The sequence below is a fragment of the Pipra filicauda genome, unplaced genomic scaffold (assembly GCF_003945595.2).
Source record: "Pipra filicauda isolate LSUMZ 115617 unplaced genomic scaffold, ASM394559v2 scaffold141_size4267151_pilon, whole genome shotgun sequence".
Lineage (NCBI taxonomy): Eukaryota > Metazoa > Chordata > Aves > Passeriformes > Pipridae > Pipra > Pipra filicauda.
The window spans coordinates 1,089,985-1,107,503 of NW_024103896.1; the positions used below are offsets into that span (position 1 = coordinate 1,089,985).

Below are 17,519 nucleotides of genomic sequence, written 5' to 3' on the forward strand. Positions count from 1 at the left end.
TTAAATCCCTCCCTCCAGTTGGTCCAGATTCCATGTAGAAGTCAGGGATCTGATAAGTCTCTCAGAGTGTTTAGATACCCTCTGTTTGGATAGTACTGGAGTTAAAAAAAAAAGAAAAACAAAACAAAACAAAACCAACCAACCAACCAACCAAAACAAAACAAAACAAAAAAAAAAAAAAAAAAAAAAAAAAAAAAAAAAAAAAAAAAAAAAAAAAAAAAAAAAAAAAAGAACAAACCAATCAAACCCTAAAGTATAAAAGATACAGTCAGCTTAATGCAAATTTTTATTCTGACTCTGACATTTTCACATCTCGGCTTTCCGTATATGTGAAAACCCAAAAAACTAATCAAGATATCCCTTCTCCCATCTTTTGGGATTATAAGGAGAGAAACATTCAGAAGTGTTAATATAAAATATCTAATACACTTTGAAAAAAGAGTGCCAAATCCTATGTGAAGACTCATTAATTACTAAAATATATCTAGGTTGTTGTTTGAGTTTCAGCTTTGGTGTTTGGACTTCCTTGGAAGGATATCTGAAAAGTTACTGAGAAAACCAAGTCTTTTGTTAACAGGTCAAACTCACTGACTAGCATGCCAAGCCCCTCTGAAAAATATTTAGGACTTACTAAACCAGCAGCAATTTTCTGCCAGTTTTAGTTTCCATGTGCAGATTCAGTAAGCTTTAGTTCATGATGTTAAGTGAATTTATTGAATTCTCTTCAGTTTCCAGAGTGAATCTTATTCACAATCCCTAGTAGGACAGTGTACTAATAGACCTACTAATAGACCTATGGCACTGGTCAGGCCTTCAAGAGCATTTCCTTTCCTTGTTTATTGCACATTTTATCACACCCTTGAAACAGCTAAATGCTTTTTCAAAATATCACAAAGTATTTTTTTCTTAGAAGATCCTTACCTGTATTTTATTAGTGATTTTTGATGCTTCTTCAAGAAAACCTTTTCCTAGCATGTCATATGGCACTCTAACTTTTTCTATCCGCTCATCTTGCTATTCACATATGTATTTAGTATCTTTCTTGATACTGGCGATGTTTCTGGTGAGAAGAGCATAAAGGCAGTTTTATGTCAACTTTACTGGGGCTCCATTCCCAGAAGCCATTCACCCGTGAGCACAGAACAACTCAACACCTGCTCCAAGTTGAACCGCATCCTAACAGCCTTTCCACAAGCCAAAGATTGCCTCAGCACACTGCAGGGACCACAAAACAAGACTGCTGGCTTTGTTCCACCTCTTTCTGAGCCAGCTAGGAGAGAAAACTTTCCAGGTGCTTAGAGATGTCGATAAAGTGCAAGAAGCAGGTTGTGGGGCACGATCTTGTCCAAATAGCCATTGATAGGAATGTGTTCCTTTTGTGGTACCAATTTTCAGCTTTTGTCTTGGTATAGTCCTGGCCATCAACATAACCTGAACACTCACAGTGCTGTTTTCCCATCTTTCTTTTACTTGGTTTAGTTGTCCTTTTCTAAATTGTCATTGTCAGAATCCATTACCTGCAAAACTATTATATGAAAACTTCACCAATCATTACTTTATGAAGATTATCCAGTCTTTAAATCTTAATTGAAGAATAAATCATTGCGAAGTTTAGCATTCTCCTTGTAAAGTATACCCAGTGACAGGAAAAATGGGACAAGTTTTCAACTTTTTTTCTCAGGTATTTTATTAATAGAATGTAAAAAGAGTAATAAAGCAAGGAAGGCACAAAATAGTCTGAAACTAATGAGGAACATTTGGTTATGATTCACCTCTGCTGCAACATTAGAAGTGAAGCAAAATTTAGCCCCTATATCATTGTCTGCTTGCAAAGGCCAGCTGCCAGATAAAGACATTTTCTCCTCATATTTCCTGTCTAAGAATATAAAGTAGTGTTAGAATCTGGTAACAACTTGTTTCCCAAAATATTACTTACATTTTGGTAAAATCAGAAATAGATTTAAAGGTCATTTACTCATAAAACTTACTATAACTTTCTCATAAAACAGCCACATGGAGATATCTGCACACAACAGAGGATGCTTTCTGGTTTTCACCCTTCTTTCACCACTCTCACTTGCATAAAATGTTGATTTTAACAGTGTGATTCCTGTGCTACATTAATCTTGAAAAAGTCACAACGAATAAGTGAACCCATAGAATGAGCAAGAGTTAAAAAGGTATCATCAACTACTGCTATGAGAGTGTTTCATAAAAATCTAATGTCTTTCTTCCATTAAGATGTGGTAAGAATTTTATTATTGCAACAGAAAACTTTACACACCAAAACAGTTTAAATATGGATGGCAAATTTTTCCATATTTAGCAATGAAGAGTACAATTCTGTTACACTAGAGTGACTTCAAATTGTATCCTTCAACTGCACTAAAGTTAGAGAGTTGTTGACCCCAATCCTTCTGATTTTTCTGTTCTCTTCAAGAATACAGAACTATCCACCTTGTACAATTGCCAATTTATTTTAGGTATTATCTCTTTGGTAATATTATTTCTGTAGAGATACAGAATGCAGAAATACTTGAAGAAGAAAGGAGCTGAGTCTAATATCTACCCATACTGTTTTGTTAAATAATTTTTACTACTAAGAGTGTCAGTGGTAGATTTGGAAAAACCTTAAGCTCCACTTAAAGGAAAAGGCAAACAATAGACCTGTATGTAGAAATTCCCAAAGTGTAGCCCTGATATCTACATTTACTCCTGTTCATCAAGTCACTGAGGTCACAGGTTACCTAATTAATCGAGATTTCTTGGCAGCCACATGCCCATCAGACAGTCCTAACTACCCTCACTCTTGAAAATACAGATGCAAGCACCTGGCACTCTATCCTCATAGGGTGAAGTGCCTTGTAATGAACCACTCCATCAGGCCGACACTCTTCTGTCTGACCTACCCAGAAGACAGCACATGATTAAAAAAATACAAAATTTTGAAGTAATTTAGATTTTGCAATCACGTCAACCCAAATACAAGTACAGGGGAAATAAAAGCTTCTAGTTGCATTTTCTCTGCTTCACTATCTCCTCCCAGCTGTCCTGCCCTAGCTGGCAGTGCCAGCATGTTCACTCTCATCAGGAAGATGCACTCCAGAATATCAAGGTCCTCCCTTATATTATTATTGGGTCATGCTGAGGTGGAGTTCATTTCCCTACAGTAGCCCTCATAGTGCTGTGCTTTGCACTAGTAGCTAGAGAGACATTGATAACACACCAGTGTTATCAAGGTTGTCTTCCCAGCATTCCTCCCTTACCAGTGTTGTCTAAAAAATCAGGAGAAAAAACTGCCCAGGCAATATTAGATAAGGTAGAGAGCAGCTCTTTTAATGAAGGACTTCTGGCAAGGGAGTACAAAGATGTGCACCCGCATACAGAATTCTTACACTTTTATATCTTTACTAATTATCATATCCAGTGGGGACATCCAATCCTAAGACTCCTTTTGCCCTGGTACCACCCTCAGAACTGCCCCATTGGAGTCCCTCCAAGGCCTCTTGTTATTCTGGTCCAGGTACATCCCAACAAAATGTTCTTGCTAAAAATCTATTGCCTTGAAAAGAAGGTTAAAAAGCAGTTAAGCTGAAGCATCAGGAATGTGGCACACAAACTGTGAGAAAGTAATGGTTTAAAGTGAAAGAAAACTCCAGCTATATTAAAATCTACAAAAAGCTAAAAATCCTAAAAATTCTAAGGCATCACCAGTATAGTGGGTACGGGTAAGATCTTGAGAGAGGACATAGCCAGGACAGCTGACCCAAATTGACCAAAGGGATATTCCATACCATATGATGTTTGCCCAGCAATAAAACCTAAGAGAAAGGTGTGGGTGTGGGGGCATGTGCATTTTTTTGTTTTGATGTTTTTCTTCTGGGGCAAATGTTACATTTACTGAAGGCTTCCTTCTCAGGAAGTAGTACCTGGGCATCACCTGCTGATGGGAAGTAGAGTATAAATCTTTTGTTTTCCTTTAATTCCACACACGGCCATTGCTTCTGCTTTATTAAACTACCTTTATTTCGACCCATGAGTTTTTCCATTTTATTTTGTCCTCTAACCCTGTCCTGCTGAGATTGGGAGTGATAGAGCAGCTTGGTGGGCACATGGCATCCAGGTAAGGTCAAGCCACCACAGTTCTTTTGGTTCTCAGTATGAGGCTTGAGACAATGGCAGTTTTATATTAAGTGTGCTACAGTTATAGGAGTTATTAAGTGGCAGGCATCTGTGCAGGTCGTAGAATCATAGAATCATGGAATGCTTTGGTTGGAAGGGACCTTAAATATCATCTAGTTCCAACCACCCTACCATGGACAGGGGCACCTTCCAGTACACCAGGTTGCTGAAAGCCTCATCCAACGTGGCCTCAAACAATGTCAGGGATGGGGCATCCACAGCTTCTCTAGGTAATCTCTTTCAGTGCTTCACTATCCTTACAGCAAATAACTTCTTCCTAATATCTAATCTAAATATCTCCTCTTTCCGTTTAATGCCTTTCCCCCTTGTTCTATCACTACATGCCCTTGTAAAAAGTCCCCCTCCACCTCTCCTGTGGTCTCCCTTCAGGTACCAGAAAGCTGTTACAGAGTTTGTTGGCTGCACTGCTTATCTCTTCATAGCACTGAGCTTGGGAACATGTTAATACAACAATGGCTATGTGCTTTGCCCTGACATTGATGGCCTTGCTGTGCTGGGGGGCTATCTTGTGGTGAGGATAAGAAAATACATCTCCCTTTTCCTATCTGGGACTGATATGAATATTTTTATTACGCAGGTGTCTGAGGTCCTTGTTCATCCTTATGTGAGCTGTTTAATACTACTAATTTGCAATGTTAGCATATTATGGTGTTTGTGAAATCTGGTGTCTTCCTGGTGTAAGAGAAGACAAATTTTGGGTAAGGTGATAACTGAAATGTGCCCTGAGACAGCCTGTCCCTGGGTGGCAGGGTGTGTGGAAGGATCAGGGTAGGTTCCTAGAGCTGTTACCTCCCGTAGCCTGGGATTTTGCACCTGAACAGTAAAGTAACCCTGGTAAACTGACACTCCATCTGATAGAAGGGTCCTTGCCTACCCCCATGAAAACTTGCAGTCTCTAGCACCATACTGGGGCCTGGCCCATACCTATCAAATACAATTCAGTACTGTCAGAGGGCTGTGGTTGAGGCAGGAACCCAAACAATAGCAACAATGGTAATTGCTGCAGTAGTAAAAAAGAGAGTGGGTCCATATCATTGATTAGAAAAGGAGGAGGAAGAAGAAGAAAGGTTTAATCAACAGGCCGGTCATTTGACAAAGAATTCTCTCAAACTGAGAGAATTCACACAGGAATTGGAAGCTACCCTATCTCTGACCTCATCAGAACTTCAAGATATGTGAAATATTACAGATGCCAGCCAGATGAGTGGACTGCTGCCTGGCTGATCTGATGCTGGGATAACGGGGTTGACAGTAGAAGGTGGAATAGCCCCACAGCTAAGATACCTTGCTAGAAACCAAGGAATTGAGAGAGGAATTGGAAAAGAGGCAACAATTTGCTATCTCTGGAGATGGCATTTCTCAAGTGTTAAGTGCAAAATATCCATTCAAAGACCTCTTGAACTCCCCAGGAAAGTGGATTACCACAGATGGAGGAATCCAGTACCTAAGAGAATTAGCAGTCCTGGAAGTCATCTACCGTAATCTAGAAAAAGGTGAGGTCTCCAAAGACCCAGAGAACATCCTGTGCACACGGGCCATGTCGATTTGAAGTGCCTCTGCATAATATTCTAAAAGCTTAGCAGGATAGTGTTGCCTGGATATGGATACATCAGCGGTGGAGATAGTGTTGTTTTGGCTCCAAACCTTTGAATAAAATCTCTATACCTCTTCCACCTAACAGGTCAGCACCCTAGATGTCAGGGGTGCCATAAGAAATCAGTCCTTTCCTACACTGGTCAGAGGTAAATGGATCTCCAGGTGCATGTCACATGGTGCACTCTAGTTCCTCCTGAATGATAGGGGGAGGACATGAGGAGGTAGAATGGTGAACACACCTTTAAACTGGAAGCCTGTGTACATGAACTGACAAGAGAGACACCTGTTAAGAAGAGGTCACCCACAAAGACTGTCAGTTTAGTTGCTGTAGAGACACAAGAAGGCAGTCAGCAATCTCCCAGATGCAGAAGAACTGAAATCACTTCCCTTGATCCTGGTGACAGGACTACTGGTCTGGCACTGCAAGGGTCAGACAGTGAATACTCTTACCAGAAACAGAAATAGAGGGCTCCTGCCTTCATCCAGGAGGAGGAAAGATGTTACTGGGCATGCAGGACTGTTTGGATTTGATGGCCTGGCACATCAGAGGTGTAAGGCTTTAGTAGACACTGGTGTGCTTTGCTCTGGTGCCACAGGGAACAGAATCCATCTGAATCTTGGAGTGACAGGGGCATACAACAAATTGTGTGTATCAGAGGCTAAGGTGGAATTAACAAAGGACAAGTGGAAAAATCACCTGTTAGACACCAGATCAATTATTATTGGGTCTGAACCAACTTGTGGGGACTCTGTGTGTTTTTGAGTGTGTGTGTGTGTGGAGGGGGAAGGATGGGTCGAACCTCACAGAAGTGGAGTGGCGTTGTGTCCCGCATGACACACCCCTGGAGCCCACACAAGGAAGCCCCGGAGTAATTGTCAGTCACAAACAGCCTGGGAAAACTATAACACCCCACAGATCCTGCAGCCCCTAACCCAGCTCAGATTTGCAGGGACAGTGAGAACTTCCTCTCACCCTGACCTGCAACACCCAGGGTAGCTGGTGGGTCAGACACCTGGAGGGATCAGAGCAGATAAAACCAAGGGCATGTGTTTACCTCAGGCTGTGGCCCTGCAATTGGACTTGAGAGCTGGTCTTCTACAAGGTTTCAACGGTAGGTGTATAATCTGTCTCTCCCTCTCTCTCCTTCTCTCTTCTTGATCTCTCTGCTTTTCTTTCTTTGCTCCTTTCTTGATACTTAGAGTGGTTTGGAGCTGGAGGGATTGGATCTTGATTTAAGTGTTGTGGAATTGGTTGGATTTTGCCTTAAGCATTGTTGGTTTACTTAATGTTGACTGAAGTGTTGTGGATTACTTATATATCTTGAATTAGTATTGTAGTGGAACATTTTTGTCTAGCTTGTGTGGTGTCCTTTTGAACTTTGGCCAAGTCACCTCTTTTACTCCCCTAAATTAATAATGAAATTCCTTGAGAACAAGCCTGTGGCTTATTCTCTTGACCCTACATCTATATATTTAAGTAAAACTCATAGTCAATCCCGTGAGCCAGCAGCTCCCAGGGTCAGAGTTTTACAGCATCCCATTGTGTTTGCCCAGACTAGCCCAGAAGAGCGTACTTCTAGGACATAAATGGGTGCTAACAGGTTTTTGGAGTAGCCACTGTGAACACAGAGAAGATCAAGCAGCTATCCACCCCTCCTGGCCTCTCCAAAGATCACTTCATTGTTGGACCATTGTGAGTTGAAGAACAGCAGGTACCAGTTGCTACAAGGATGGCGCACTGGAGGCAGTATCACACGAACCAGGATTCCCTGGCTCCTATCCATGAGCCGATTCAACATGTGGGGAGCCAATGAGTGATCAGCAAGATTCCCTCACCTTTTAATAGTCCCATATGGCCAGTGCAAAAGTCTGATAGAGGGTGAAGGAAGCCAAGTGGTGTGCTACAGGTGACATTGCCAGTGTGTTTTTTTCAGTTCCTTTGGCAGCAGAGTACAGGTCACAGTTTGCTTTCATGTGGAGAGGTGTTCAATACCCGGAATCATCTGCCCCTACAGTGGAAATACAGTCCTTCCATTCGTAATGGTCTCACCTGGAGAAATCTTATGCCTCTGAGCACTTACAGTACATCAATGACATCATGGCATGGGGCAGCAAGGTAGGAAAAGTGTTCAAGAAGGGAAAAAGAGTGATTCAGATTCTTCTGAAAGCTGGTTTAGTCATAAAAAGAAGCAAGATCGAAGGACCTGAACAGGAGATTCAATTCTTGGGAATAAAATTGTAGGATGGGTGCTGTCATGTGCCCATGGATGTAGTCAGCAAGATAGCAACTATTTCTCCACCAGCTAAGAAGAGGAAAACACAAGCTTTCCTAGGCATCGTAGGACAATGCATGTTCCAGACTAGAGTCAGCTTATAAGCACTCCCTTTTGAGTGACCCAAAAGAACTATTTTGAGTGGGGCCTTGAGCAACAACGAGCCTTTGAGCAGATCAAACTGGAGATAGCTCATGCTGTAGCTCTTGGACTGGTCTGGACAGGACCAGCTGTGTAAAATGTGCTCTAGACTGCAGCTGGGGAGCATAATCTCACCTGAAGCCTCTGACAGAAAACTTTAGGAGAAACCCAAGGCTGACTATAAGGGTTGTGGAGTTGGGGGTATCAAGGATCAGAAGCCACTACAGCCTGACTGAAAAAGTGATATTACCAGCAAATGAGGGGGTTTGAGCCATTCCAAAAGTTGTTGGTACAGAAGCATGTCTCCTTTTGGTACTGTGATTACCTGTGCTACACTGGATGTTCAAAGGGAACATCCCCTCTACACATCACACTATCAGTGCTACATGGAGTATGTGGGTAGCGTTGATCACACAGTGAACTTGACTGAGGAAACCCACCTGCTCAGGGATCCTGGAAGAGATCATGGACTGGCCAGAAAGCAGAGATACTACACCTATACAGTCTCTACAGTGCAAAAAGAAAGAAGGGATGAAGAAGGGAGGCCAGCGACAGGTTTTCTGCCAGCTTTTACTTCTATGTGTTGATCTGTACCCTAGAATGAAAGGCTTTTTTGTTTCCCTGTGATGTAAGTGCTTGTTAAAACCTATACAAAACTGAAAAACAAGTGTCCTTAGATGGATTGCATTGTTAATTCATCTTTGTGACTAACTTATTAAATTCAATTTGATTTCACAAGTTGGAAGAGGTTTTAATTTCTCAGAAATTTCAAAAGGATGAATGACAGATAAAGAGGTGAGCAGTGTGCCATCCCAAATTACCTATTAGTTGCAACTCTGATTCTACAAAATTTTTGTTAGTAAAAAAGCTAGCATATCTGAGAAAGAAACACTCCCTTTTTTTTTTTGACAGTTAGAATATGAACGATTCCTCTCTATAATAATTAAACAAGTACCAATATCCTTCATAGTGTACAATATTATTATTAGGATTGAGATCTGGTCCCTTAAGTGCAAATATTATGCAGACAACCCTGAGGCACTTTGTACTGAGGTAATGTAACTTGATACTGAAATTTATTCATAAATTACTATATTTCATAGAATTTAAAAGATAAATTCCACTGTGAGAGCTGACTTATGTCAATCAGCATGGTCATCGTGTTACATTCCAGATAAAGTGTATTACTGAAATAAGCTGTCACTGAAATGTACTTATTGAGCCATTATATTAACATAATCTGAACCTACACTGATTATAATGGCAGCTTCCTGAAAGACAAAAAGAAGAGAAATATCAGGGAATCCTGTAACTATCATTAAAGAATCTCACTCCTACATCTCAGTTCACCACCTTCTTTTTCTTTTTCTGTAGGTTGTGACCTCATCCCAGTCCAGTATCTCAGATGGGGTGATCCTGAACCAATTGCAGCAGTTGTTTTTGCATGTCTGGGTCTCCTGGCCACCTTGTTTGTTACAGTTATATTCATAATGTACCGTGATACTCCAGTGGTCAAATCATCCAGTCGAGAACTTTGCTACATCATTCTAGCCGGTATCTGCTTGGGTTACTTGTGCACTTTCTGTCTCATTGCAAAACCTCAACAGATTTACTGTTACCTTCAACGAATTGGCATCGGCCTCTCGCCAGCTATGAGTTATTCTGCCCTGGTAACTAAAACCAACCGCATTGCAAGAATCCTGGCTGGAAGCAAGAAGAAAATTTGTACAAAGAAACCTAGGTTCATGAGTGCCTGTGCCCAGCTGGTTATTGCATTTATCCTGATATGTATACAATTAGGCATCATTGTTGCCCTCTTTATAATGGAACCACCAGATATAATGCATGATTATCCAAGCATCCGAGAGGTCTACCTGATTTGTAACACCACCAACTTGGGTGTTGTAACTCCCCTTGGATATAATGGATTATTAATTTTGAGCTGCACCTTTTATGCGTTTAAGACACGAAATGTCCCAGCTAACTTCAATGAAGCAAAATATATTGCCTTCACAATGTATACCACCTGCATCATTTGGCTGGCTTTTGTGCCAATATATTTTGGAAGCAACTACAAGATAATCACCATGTGCTTCTCAGTGAGTCTGAGTGCCACAGTGGCTCTTGGCTGTATGTTTGTTCCCAAGGTCTACATCATCCTTGCTAAGCCAGAAAGAAACGTGCGCAGTGCGTTCACCACATCGACTGTAGTCCGCATGCATGTAGGGGATGGAAAGTCATCTTCAGCTGCAAGCCGCTCAAGCAGCCTGGTGAACCTGTGGAAAAGAAGGGGATCCTCCGGTGAAACCCTTAGGTAAAGTTTTCTAATTCGGGAGTGTGGGGAAGCAATTATGATATTCTGAGAGTTACTAATAGTGGAATGACAAAAAAATATACATTTCCTTTACCTCTGCACTGGGAGAGAAGTGAGTCCTCTCTCCCACAGTACTGTAAGTTTTGGATTTAATTTAGTCAAAGTGCTGTGCAAAAACGGGGAGCAAAGCAATGGGCAAAAAATTACAAAGTTGTAAGTACCAACTGTGACAACTGTACACTAATTTAGGGGAGGAACAAGATCTTAGGAGGAAAAAAAAAAAGAGAACAAGAAATATAACTCATTGCCTTGTCCTGAATGCACTCGTTTACAACCTCTTTTCTTAAATGAACTTCACAGTGTCTGTGTTTTGCCTCTAGTCACAGTAGTAAGACAACAGGGTTGCTGCTAGTGCTTACATAATTGAGGTGGAGCAATAAACACAAGTGTCATCGTCAACATCCACTCTCAGGCATCTGAGGTTTTTTTTCATGTGACTCTTCTGTTATACTTTTTATCTCCTGTTCCCTTGATTTTCCTTTCTTGTATTATCTCTTCCTGATTTCTTTCTTTTTGTCTTTACCTATCTTCTCTTCCTTACCTTTCTTGATACCTTTTTCTGTGCATATCCTCCTAAATCTAACAAATTCAGCTGCTCACAGGCTGTCTCCCTTCCTGTCATTGAACAGATACTCCCTTGTGAGATATGTGTTTCTTCCTAAGGCGTTATTTGAATTCAGTGATCACGAAGACAAGTTGTATGTTCAGTTATAAAAATTACTGCAAGTGAATACTAAAGAGAAAGGAGAGCTCTGTAGTGGAAATACTGCTCTACTTCACAGTCAGAGTGTGTAGGTATGCACTCTGACCAGTGGTTTGTTTTAATTTTTTGATCCCTTTCACTTTTGATAAGGGTTCTATGGGGATAATTTGGGTTATTTAACTGCTGGAGTAAACGAAAAATTCTGTCTTTATGAAAATGCAAAGAAACAATTTTACCATTCCTCAGCTATCTATGTCTAGCCTGGAAGTGACAAGTAGCAAGATTTTTCCTCCTCACTTAAACACATATGGATTTTAGGATTGGTAATACAAATATTTCCAGACATGCCATTGTTCACAACTGGAGTTGTCATGCAACATGGTCAATTTGTACTTTCATTTCTGTGTGAAGCACAATTTAGACTTGAGGGAGGACCTTACATAATATGCAGGGCATATTATGCCAAAGTGATGATTTTTTTTCTGTCAGATTATTAGTAATGCTTCTCTTTCAGAGACTTTCAATTGGTACAAAAATGGCCAGTCTATTACAAGATATTTTATATCTATGATCAGTTAATGATGGTTTTTTTCCAGTTCCTTTCCAGGTGCAGAGTAGGCTGATATATAAAAATGATAAATCCTTTATCAGGTTAAGAGATTGTTACCTGAAATATCCTTTTCTTCAGCCTCTGTCTGTATGCATGAATGACCTGAGGTGTTTGAATTAGAATCCCTATAACAACTTCTGGACCAACTAAAAGAGGCATTCTTCATAATATGTCCTCAATCGAAGGCATTCTTTCTCTTTGAGATCATTATTATTTTCCCTCACTTTTTCTGCAAAGCTCATTTGCCATCTCACAACTTTTTTACCAAAAAGATGAAGATATAGATGACAGGAAGATCTTGGGCTTGGGAAGGATTTGTTTGTCATCTGTTCAGGCCTAATTTGGAAAGGTACTGTTGTAAAATCTTTGTTTTATTCTGAAAAGTAAGGACCATATTAGATCCCTCAACATGTAGATAATATCTGCAGTAGAGAGGTATTAGCAGAATGTAATAGATCATCATCAACAAAGACTTCTTTTTCAATAGCACAGTTTTGGGAATGTCTTTGATCCGAAAGAGCTTGAGAGTGCCTCGTATGTGTGTGTAGGAATGAAAATGGCTGTACAAATCTGATATATTGACATATTTACCTAAATATGAAGAACTAGAACATTTCATTTGAAACTTGGAGAAAAAATGTCACCAGCACTGTTCATTAACACATAAAACCGCAACAAAGAAGATCCTTCTCATACATGTGTCTGAATCCTCAGGTGATTTAACTGTGATGGTGCCAGTGAGTTTAGCAGTGTGTGCCTGAAGAGTCTAGGAACTGAAGAGAAATTGATTCCATCTATCCGGGGAAATTATCTCTAATAAATGCTAATTTGATTACATGAGAGTCCTAAAAGATACTGAGTAAATTTAAAATGCTACTCAGAACTTCACCTAGATCTGATACCACCTCCGAGAAAGAACAGAAAACCACTGTCAGCTTCAATTCTGTAAAGTGTAGAGAGTGATCAAACCATTTTACTTAATATTCAAACATTTCTTTAAAAAAATCCTGTTCACTAAGTAATATGTTTCAAGGTATTATTCAGTACAATGCTCAAAATCTTGTTTTGGATAGTTACTCAAGTAAACACTAAAGTATTCAGAATCAAAGGAAATATGCACTAGAGCTACATGGCATTATTTAAATAGCTCAGAGGAGTTTTATTTAAAAGAGAGTGAGTCACTCTTGAATTTTAAAGAAACATGCTATTTAAGTCACAAGTGCATAAAGGGGCCCCTATCATTAGCATTTTGCTTCTTGACGCTAATTCATAGCACAGTGAAGTATTGCATCAAATCATTGTCAAACAGATAATACCAAAGTGACATTCAGAGCTTTCACATCAGCTGCAAAATGATAGATAACAAGACTGCTTTTGCCTAAATAAAGCAATGCATCTGTTAGAGTTCTAAATGACTTTTTGCATGGGGTGTTCTTCAATTAAGAACTCTCAAGCAAGCTGCTGCTATGTGTTGGAATGAATTTTCACATACTGAAATACGTAGAAGGAGAGAGTAAAACTATTCATTACCCAGTGAAATGAAAACCATTTCATGTAGGCTATTGTGATTCAGCAGTACTCACCAAAACATATTCTGCCCTCATTTAAAAGTAGGGCTAACAAACCTGACATTATCAGAAGCAACTCCACAAAGGAGAATAATAAACACTACACAGCTGAAGTCAAAATCATATCACCTGTGTAGAGAAGCATTTGGACATTCTGATTTCAATTACATTACCAGTTAATTTCATAGGGACTAGAAAGGCCATAACTAAATTTAATAAATCTTACCTTGAGGTCCCAGGAGTTATTATCACATATGCTCCACAGCCCTTTTGCAAGAGTCCTAAATACAGGCCTAATTTATTCTCTTCAAATTCTCAAATAACTCTATCCCAGGTAAGATAAGGACTATATATTTCTCCTACAAGAGCTGCTGCTGTAGTATTTCTAGTCGGGACTGCACACCAGAAAGTCTCATTCACGCTACTTTGACTGGGGGAATTTCAAAAGTTTCTCTTAACTTTGCCCTGGATTTACAGTAATTTAACCACTGTAGGTGTTTATGTCTTCTGGAATGTGACTTTAAATGATCCAAACTGCATATGCTCCATCTTCCAAGCTTAGAAATACTAACCCTTTAAACACACTCAAGTCCCTAAAACTACCTGCAGAAAAGCAAAATTTCTTTCCTTTATAGGTTCCTTTTCTGAGTGACTAGTAAAGCATTAAAAAACAGCCCTAAATACTCTCTCACACACCTATGTGCTATTCAAATCTTTAAAGTCCTACCAATATTTTTCTCTCTGCCCCTCAAATTTCTTTCAAATCTTCACAGTACAGACCATGCTCCTTCTCATCAATTCTCCCACTGCTGGCTATAGGTAGTCCAGTGATTCTTGCCCTCAACTGCTTCTTTTGGAGGTCCCCAAACCACTTTCTAGGTTTCTTGGTTGCCTCAGCAGCAAATTCTGCACTGTTTCAGCCTGTAATATATTATGGGAAAATGAAGAGGAACCTGGCATCCTTCTACAGATCAAGCTGTGACACAGAGCTGTTCGGGAAGTGAGGGGGGAACCTCTGAAATAAGAGTGAGATCAGATAACACCATTGTAATCCCAGTGTAAGGCTCTCTGCTTGGAGATTGGAGGCTTAGTTCATATGCATCTCCCTTTATTATATTTGCAGTGACAGTGAAAGGCAGAAGAAAGGAATTAGGTAGCTAATGTGTTTTTTTAATTGCCAGTTGGTCATTCTCCTGTGACAATGCAGGACACAATTAGGTTTCTTCTACCACATTCTTGAAAGACAGAAGCTTGTAGATGCCCTGTCCAAGCCAAAAGTACTGTCCTGAATCAAAATAAGACAGATTTCCATCTTCTAAATGAGTTAGAATCACTGAAAGTAACTAAGCCAAAAGCTGAGCAGCACTTTCAATCTGTAACCCAGGCAGGTAGCTACAATCATGCAAAAGGTAAGTGTTGCCAGCAAAGTTAGATAATGTTAGGTATATTCAAGATACATTGAATGTTTATGGTATTGCACATAACTCCTACATACAGCTGTGAACAGCACAATCCTAAACAAGAGGAAAAATATGCGCATAAATTTCTGCACCTTATCACAGACACTTCTCTGACAAATCTCATTGAGATTAAGGCTTAATAGCCCTGTGTGGCAGTGATACTTTATTTCACCTTGATTTACTATGTGATGCAGTATTTCCTAAATGATTAAACATAAACTGTGGCTGTCAAACAAAATTAATTAATTCCTTGTTTTTAATATATTATCTTTTCCTCTTAAGAAGTTTGTCTAGCACTGTGTGATTGCAGAACTGAGCATTGTTCCGTATACATCTGCAGAAGTGATGGAATTGACAGCTTTCATCCAGGGCTGGGATCCCTTGTTCTAGTAATCCAACACTCACCTTTAGGGGAAGCACAGAATTTTTATTATATAAATCACCATTATTTTGTTTTATCTTACTCAACTTAGATAAAGATGCTCACATATCCACCTAAAAATCAGGTTTCTCGCTCTCAAGCACTACACTGGTACATCAGACAAATCAGTCAGATGTCCAGGGAAAGCATGATAAGTAGATTTTTACTACTGGATTGGATTCAGCCCTTGACCACCAGTGTCTATAATTAGTGTATATTTAAACATCAGACAGTCACAAACTGGGCTATAATAAAGTATTTTGGAAACAGGTGTCTACCATCACACTGCATCTCTGTTCCTCAAGGAACAGCTGTTTCTCTCCCTTATCTGTTCTCTCTTTTCTTCCTTCTTATGGCTGACTATGTCTGTTTTGTTACAATTTAAACAAGAGCTATTTTGGTCCAGAAAATAAGAAAATATTCTTGGATCAGCCTAGAAGTTGCCATTAGCGGTTTAAAAATATTCCAGTCTAAGTATTATATCATGCATCAGCATGCCGTATTTTAGCACTGAAGTCTTGAGATGAGCTTTTTCAGAAGTCTGAATTGAAATTTCTCAAAAAGTCCACTTTTTTCCCCTCAGGAGATTTTTAAAACATTACTTCTAATGCTGAATATGATTGAAATTCATATAAAGTCCTGAAAAAAATGAGTGACTCAAAAATTTCAGGTAAAAACTTGAACAATCTTAGATACAAAAAATTCTTCAAGGTTTCACTACTACTGTGTTGCATAATTAAGAAAATCTTGGGAAGACATTGAGTTTCCATACATATGGGAATCCCCACCAGAATAAACTTCTGCCACTGTTAGACACAATGCACCAAGGTTCCCCAAGAGGCAACCCATGCAATTCCCATTGCCCAGATATCAAATTTTCACTGGTTGAAAGCCATATTCATGAAAGAGCAGATAGATTTGAAGTCATGGCAATGACGCTGTGATCAAATATTTTTAGAATACGTGTGTGCATTATCAACTTGAGGATTTCAAATGTAAATGAGAGAGATTCAAATTCCCTATGCCTCATCAAGATAAGTTGCCTGAGAGATGAAACAGGGCTGTCATTTCACATGCAGCTTTTAGTCCTGTAAAGAAGATGGAGTATAAGGAAAACCGGGGGAGTTTTGTGGAAAGCTGAAGCTGGTTTGCATTCTTCGTGTGTACTCCCGTTGAGAAAAATACCAATCATGCATTTCTACCACAGCATATTCTATTGGGACACATTTCTTACAGTACAAGTGCCAATTTTGTCTTCATTTATATGCAGCTTGAACAATTTCTCTGACACATTTTGAATGATGATCAAAGAACACTTCACTTCCAAACTAATCTGTAAAAACTTTTTACTTACCAGACTTTTCCAGGGCATGGGTTATGGGTTCATACTCACAGTTTTCATAACCAAAGGGCTGAGATACTCTTGGTGATCTGATTGGTCATACGGTACACTAACACTCCGTCAAACTCCACCAGGTCCATTGTCTGGTAAAACAAAGGAAAACACAGCTCTCCTAAACTGTAGAGTAACAGTTACAGATTTCATAAAAATCATTGATTCTGCAGTTTCTACAGGTAGTTGAACTGATTTACTCACAGAAACATGAAACTGAATACAGAAGATGTTGTAACCCCACAATACCGAGCTCAAGACTGGTGTATAACCTCCCATATGGAGTTATATCAGCAGCTTGTCAGTTATGCCAGCATGGCTTGCATTCCTACTGGAACCTGGTGGAGCCATTATGTCTTGAATAAAATAAACAGTGATTGGAAAAAAAAGAAAGAAGAGTTATTTTCCAGCCTCATGAAAATAAAATTATTTTTAATATCAGTCAATGGTGGAGGAGAGGTTCCAGTTTGCCTGTCTTATATCCCACAAGTACCCCATCCATCAGTCTATTATAATAGCTTTACGCTAAAAGATCTTTGCAATTCCAGTTTTATCTCACTGGGGGAAAAAATAAAGGTAGAAACATTATTTGAAATACTGAAGTTTTATTATTCGTCATTTAGTGGTGATTTTTAGTGTTTTTAATCAGCTCTAGTGTGTATGGAGAACTAATTGGAAGATTATCAAAGAATATGAATTGGGAGAACTAATACTTAAGAAGTTACATTCTAGAAATGACTGGAACCATCTTTGAATTGTAGCAGTGACCAGCTTTTA

At 39.4% G+C, this 17,519-nt stretch overlaps 1 protein-coding gene across 5 annotated transcripts in view; it reads left to right on the top strand.

The window, feature by feature from the left end:
* GRM5 (glutamate metabotropic receptor 5) overlaps positions 1 to 17,519 on the top strand; it is a 246,112-nt gene that overhangs the window by 205,215 nt on the left and 23,378 nt on the right. For all 5 annotated transcript variants that reach the window (XM_027744597.2, XM_027744599.2, XM_039378599.1 and 2 more), the window contains one exon: positions 9,588 to 10,527. In XM_027744597.2, the coding sequence (XP_027600398.1) occupies positions 9,588 to 10,527 (940 nt within the window). The remainder of the gene's footprint in view (positions 1 to 9,587; positions 10,528 to 17,519) is intronic.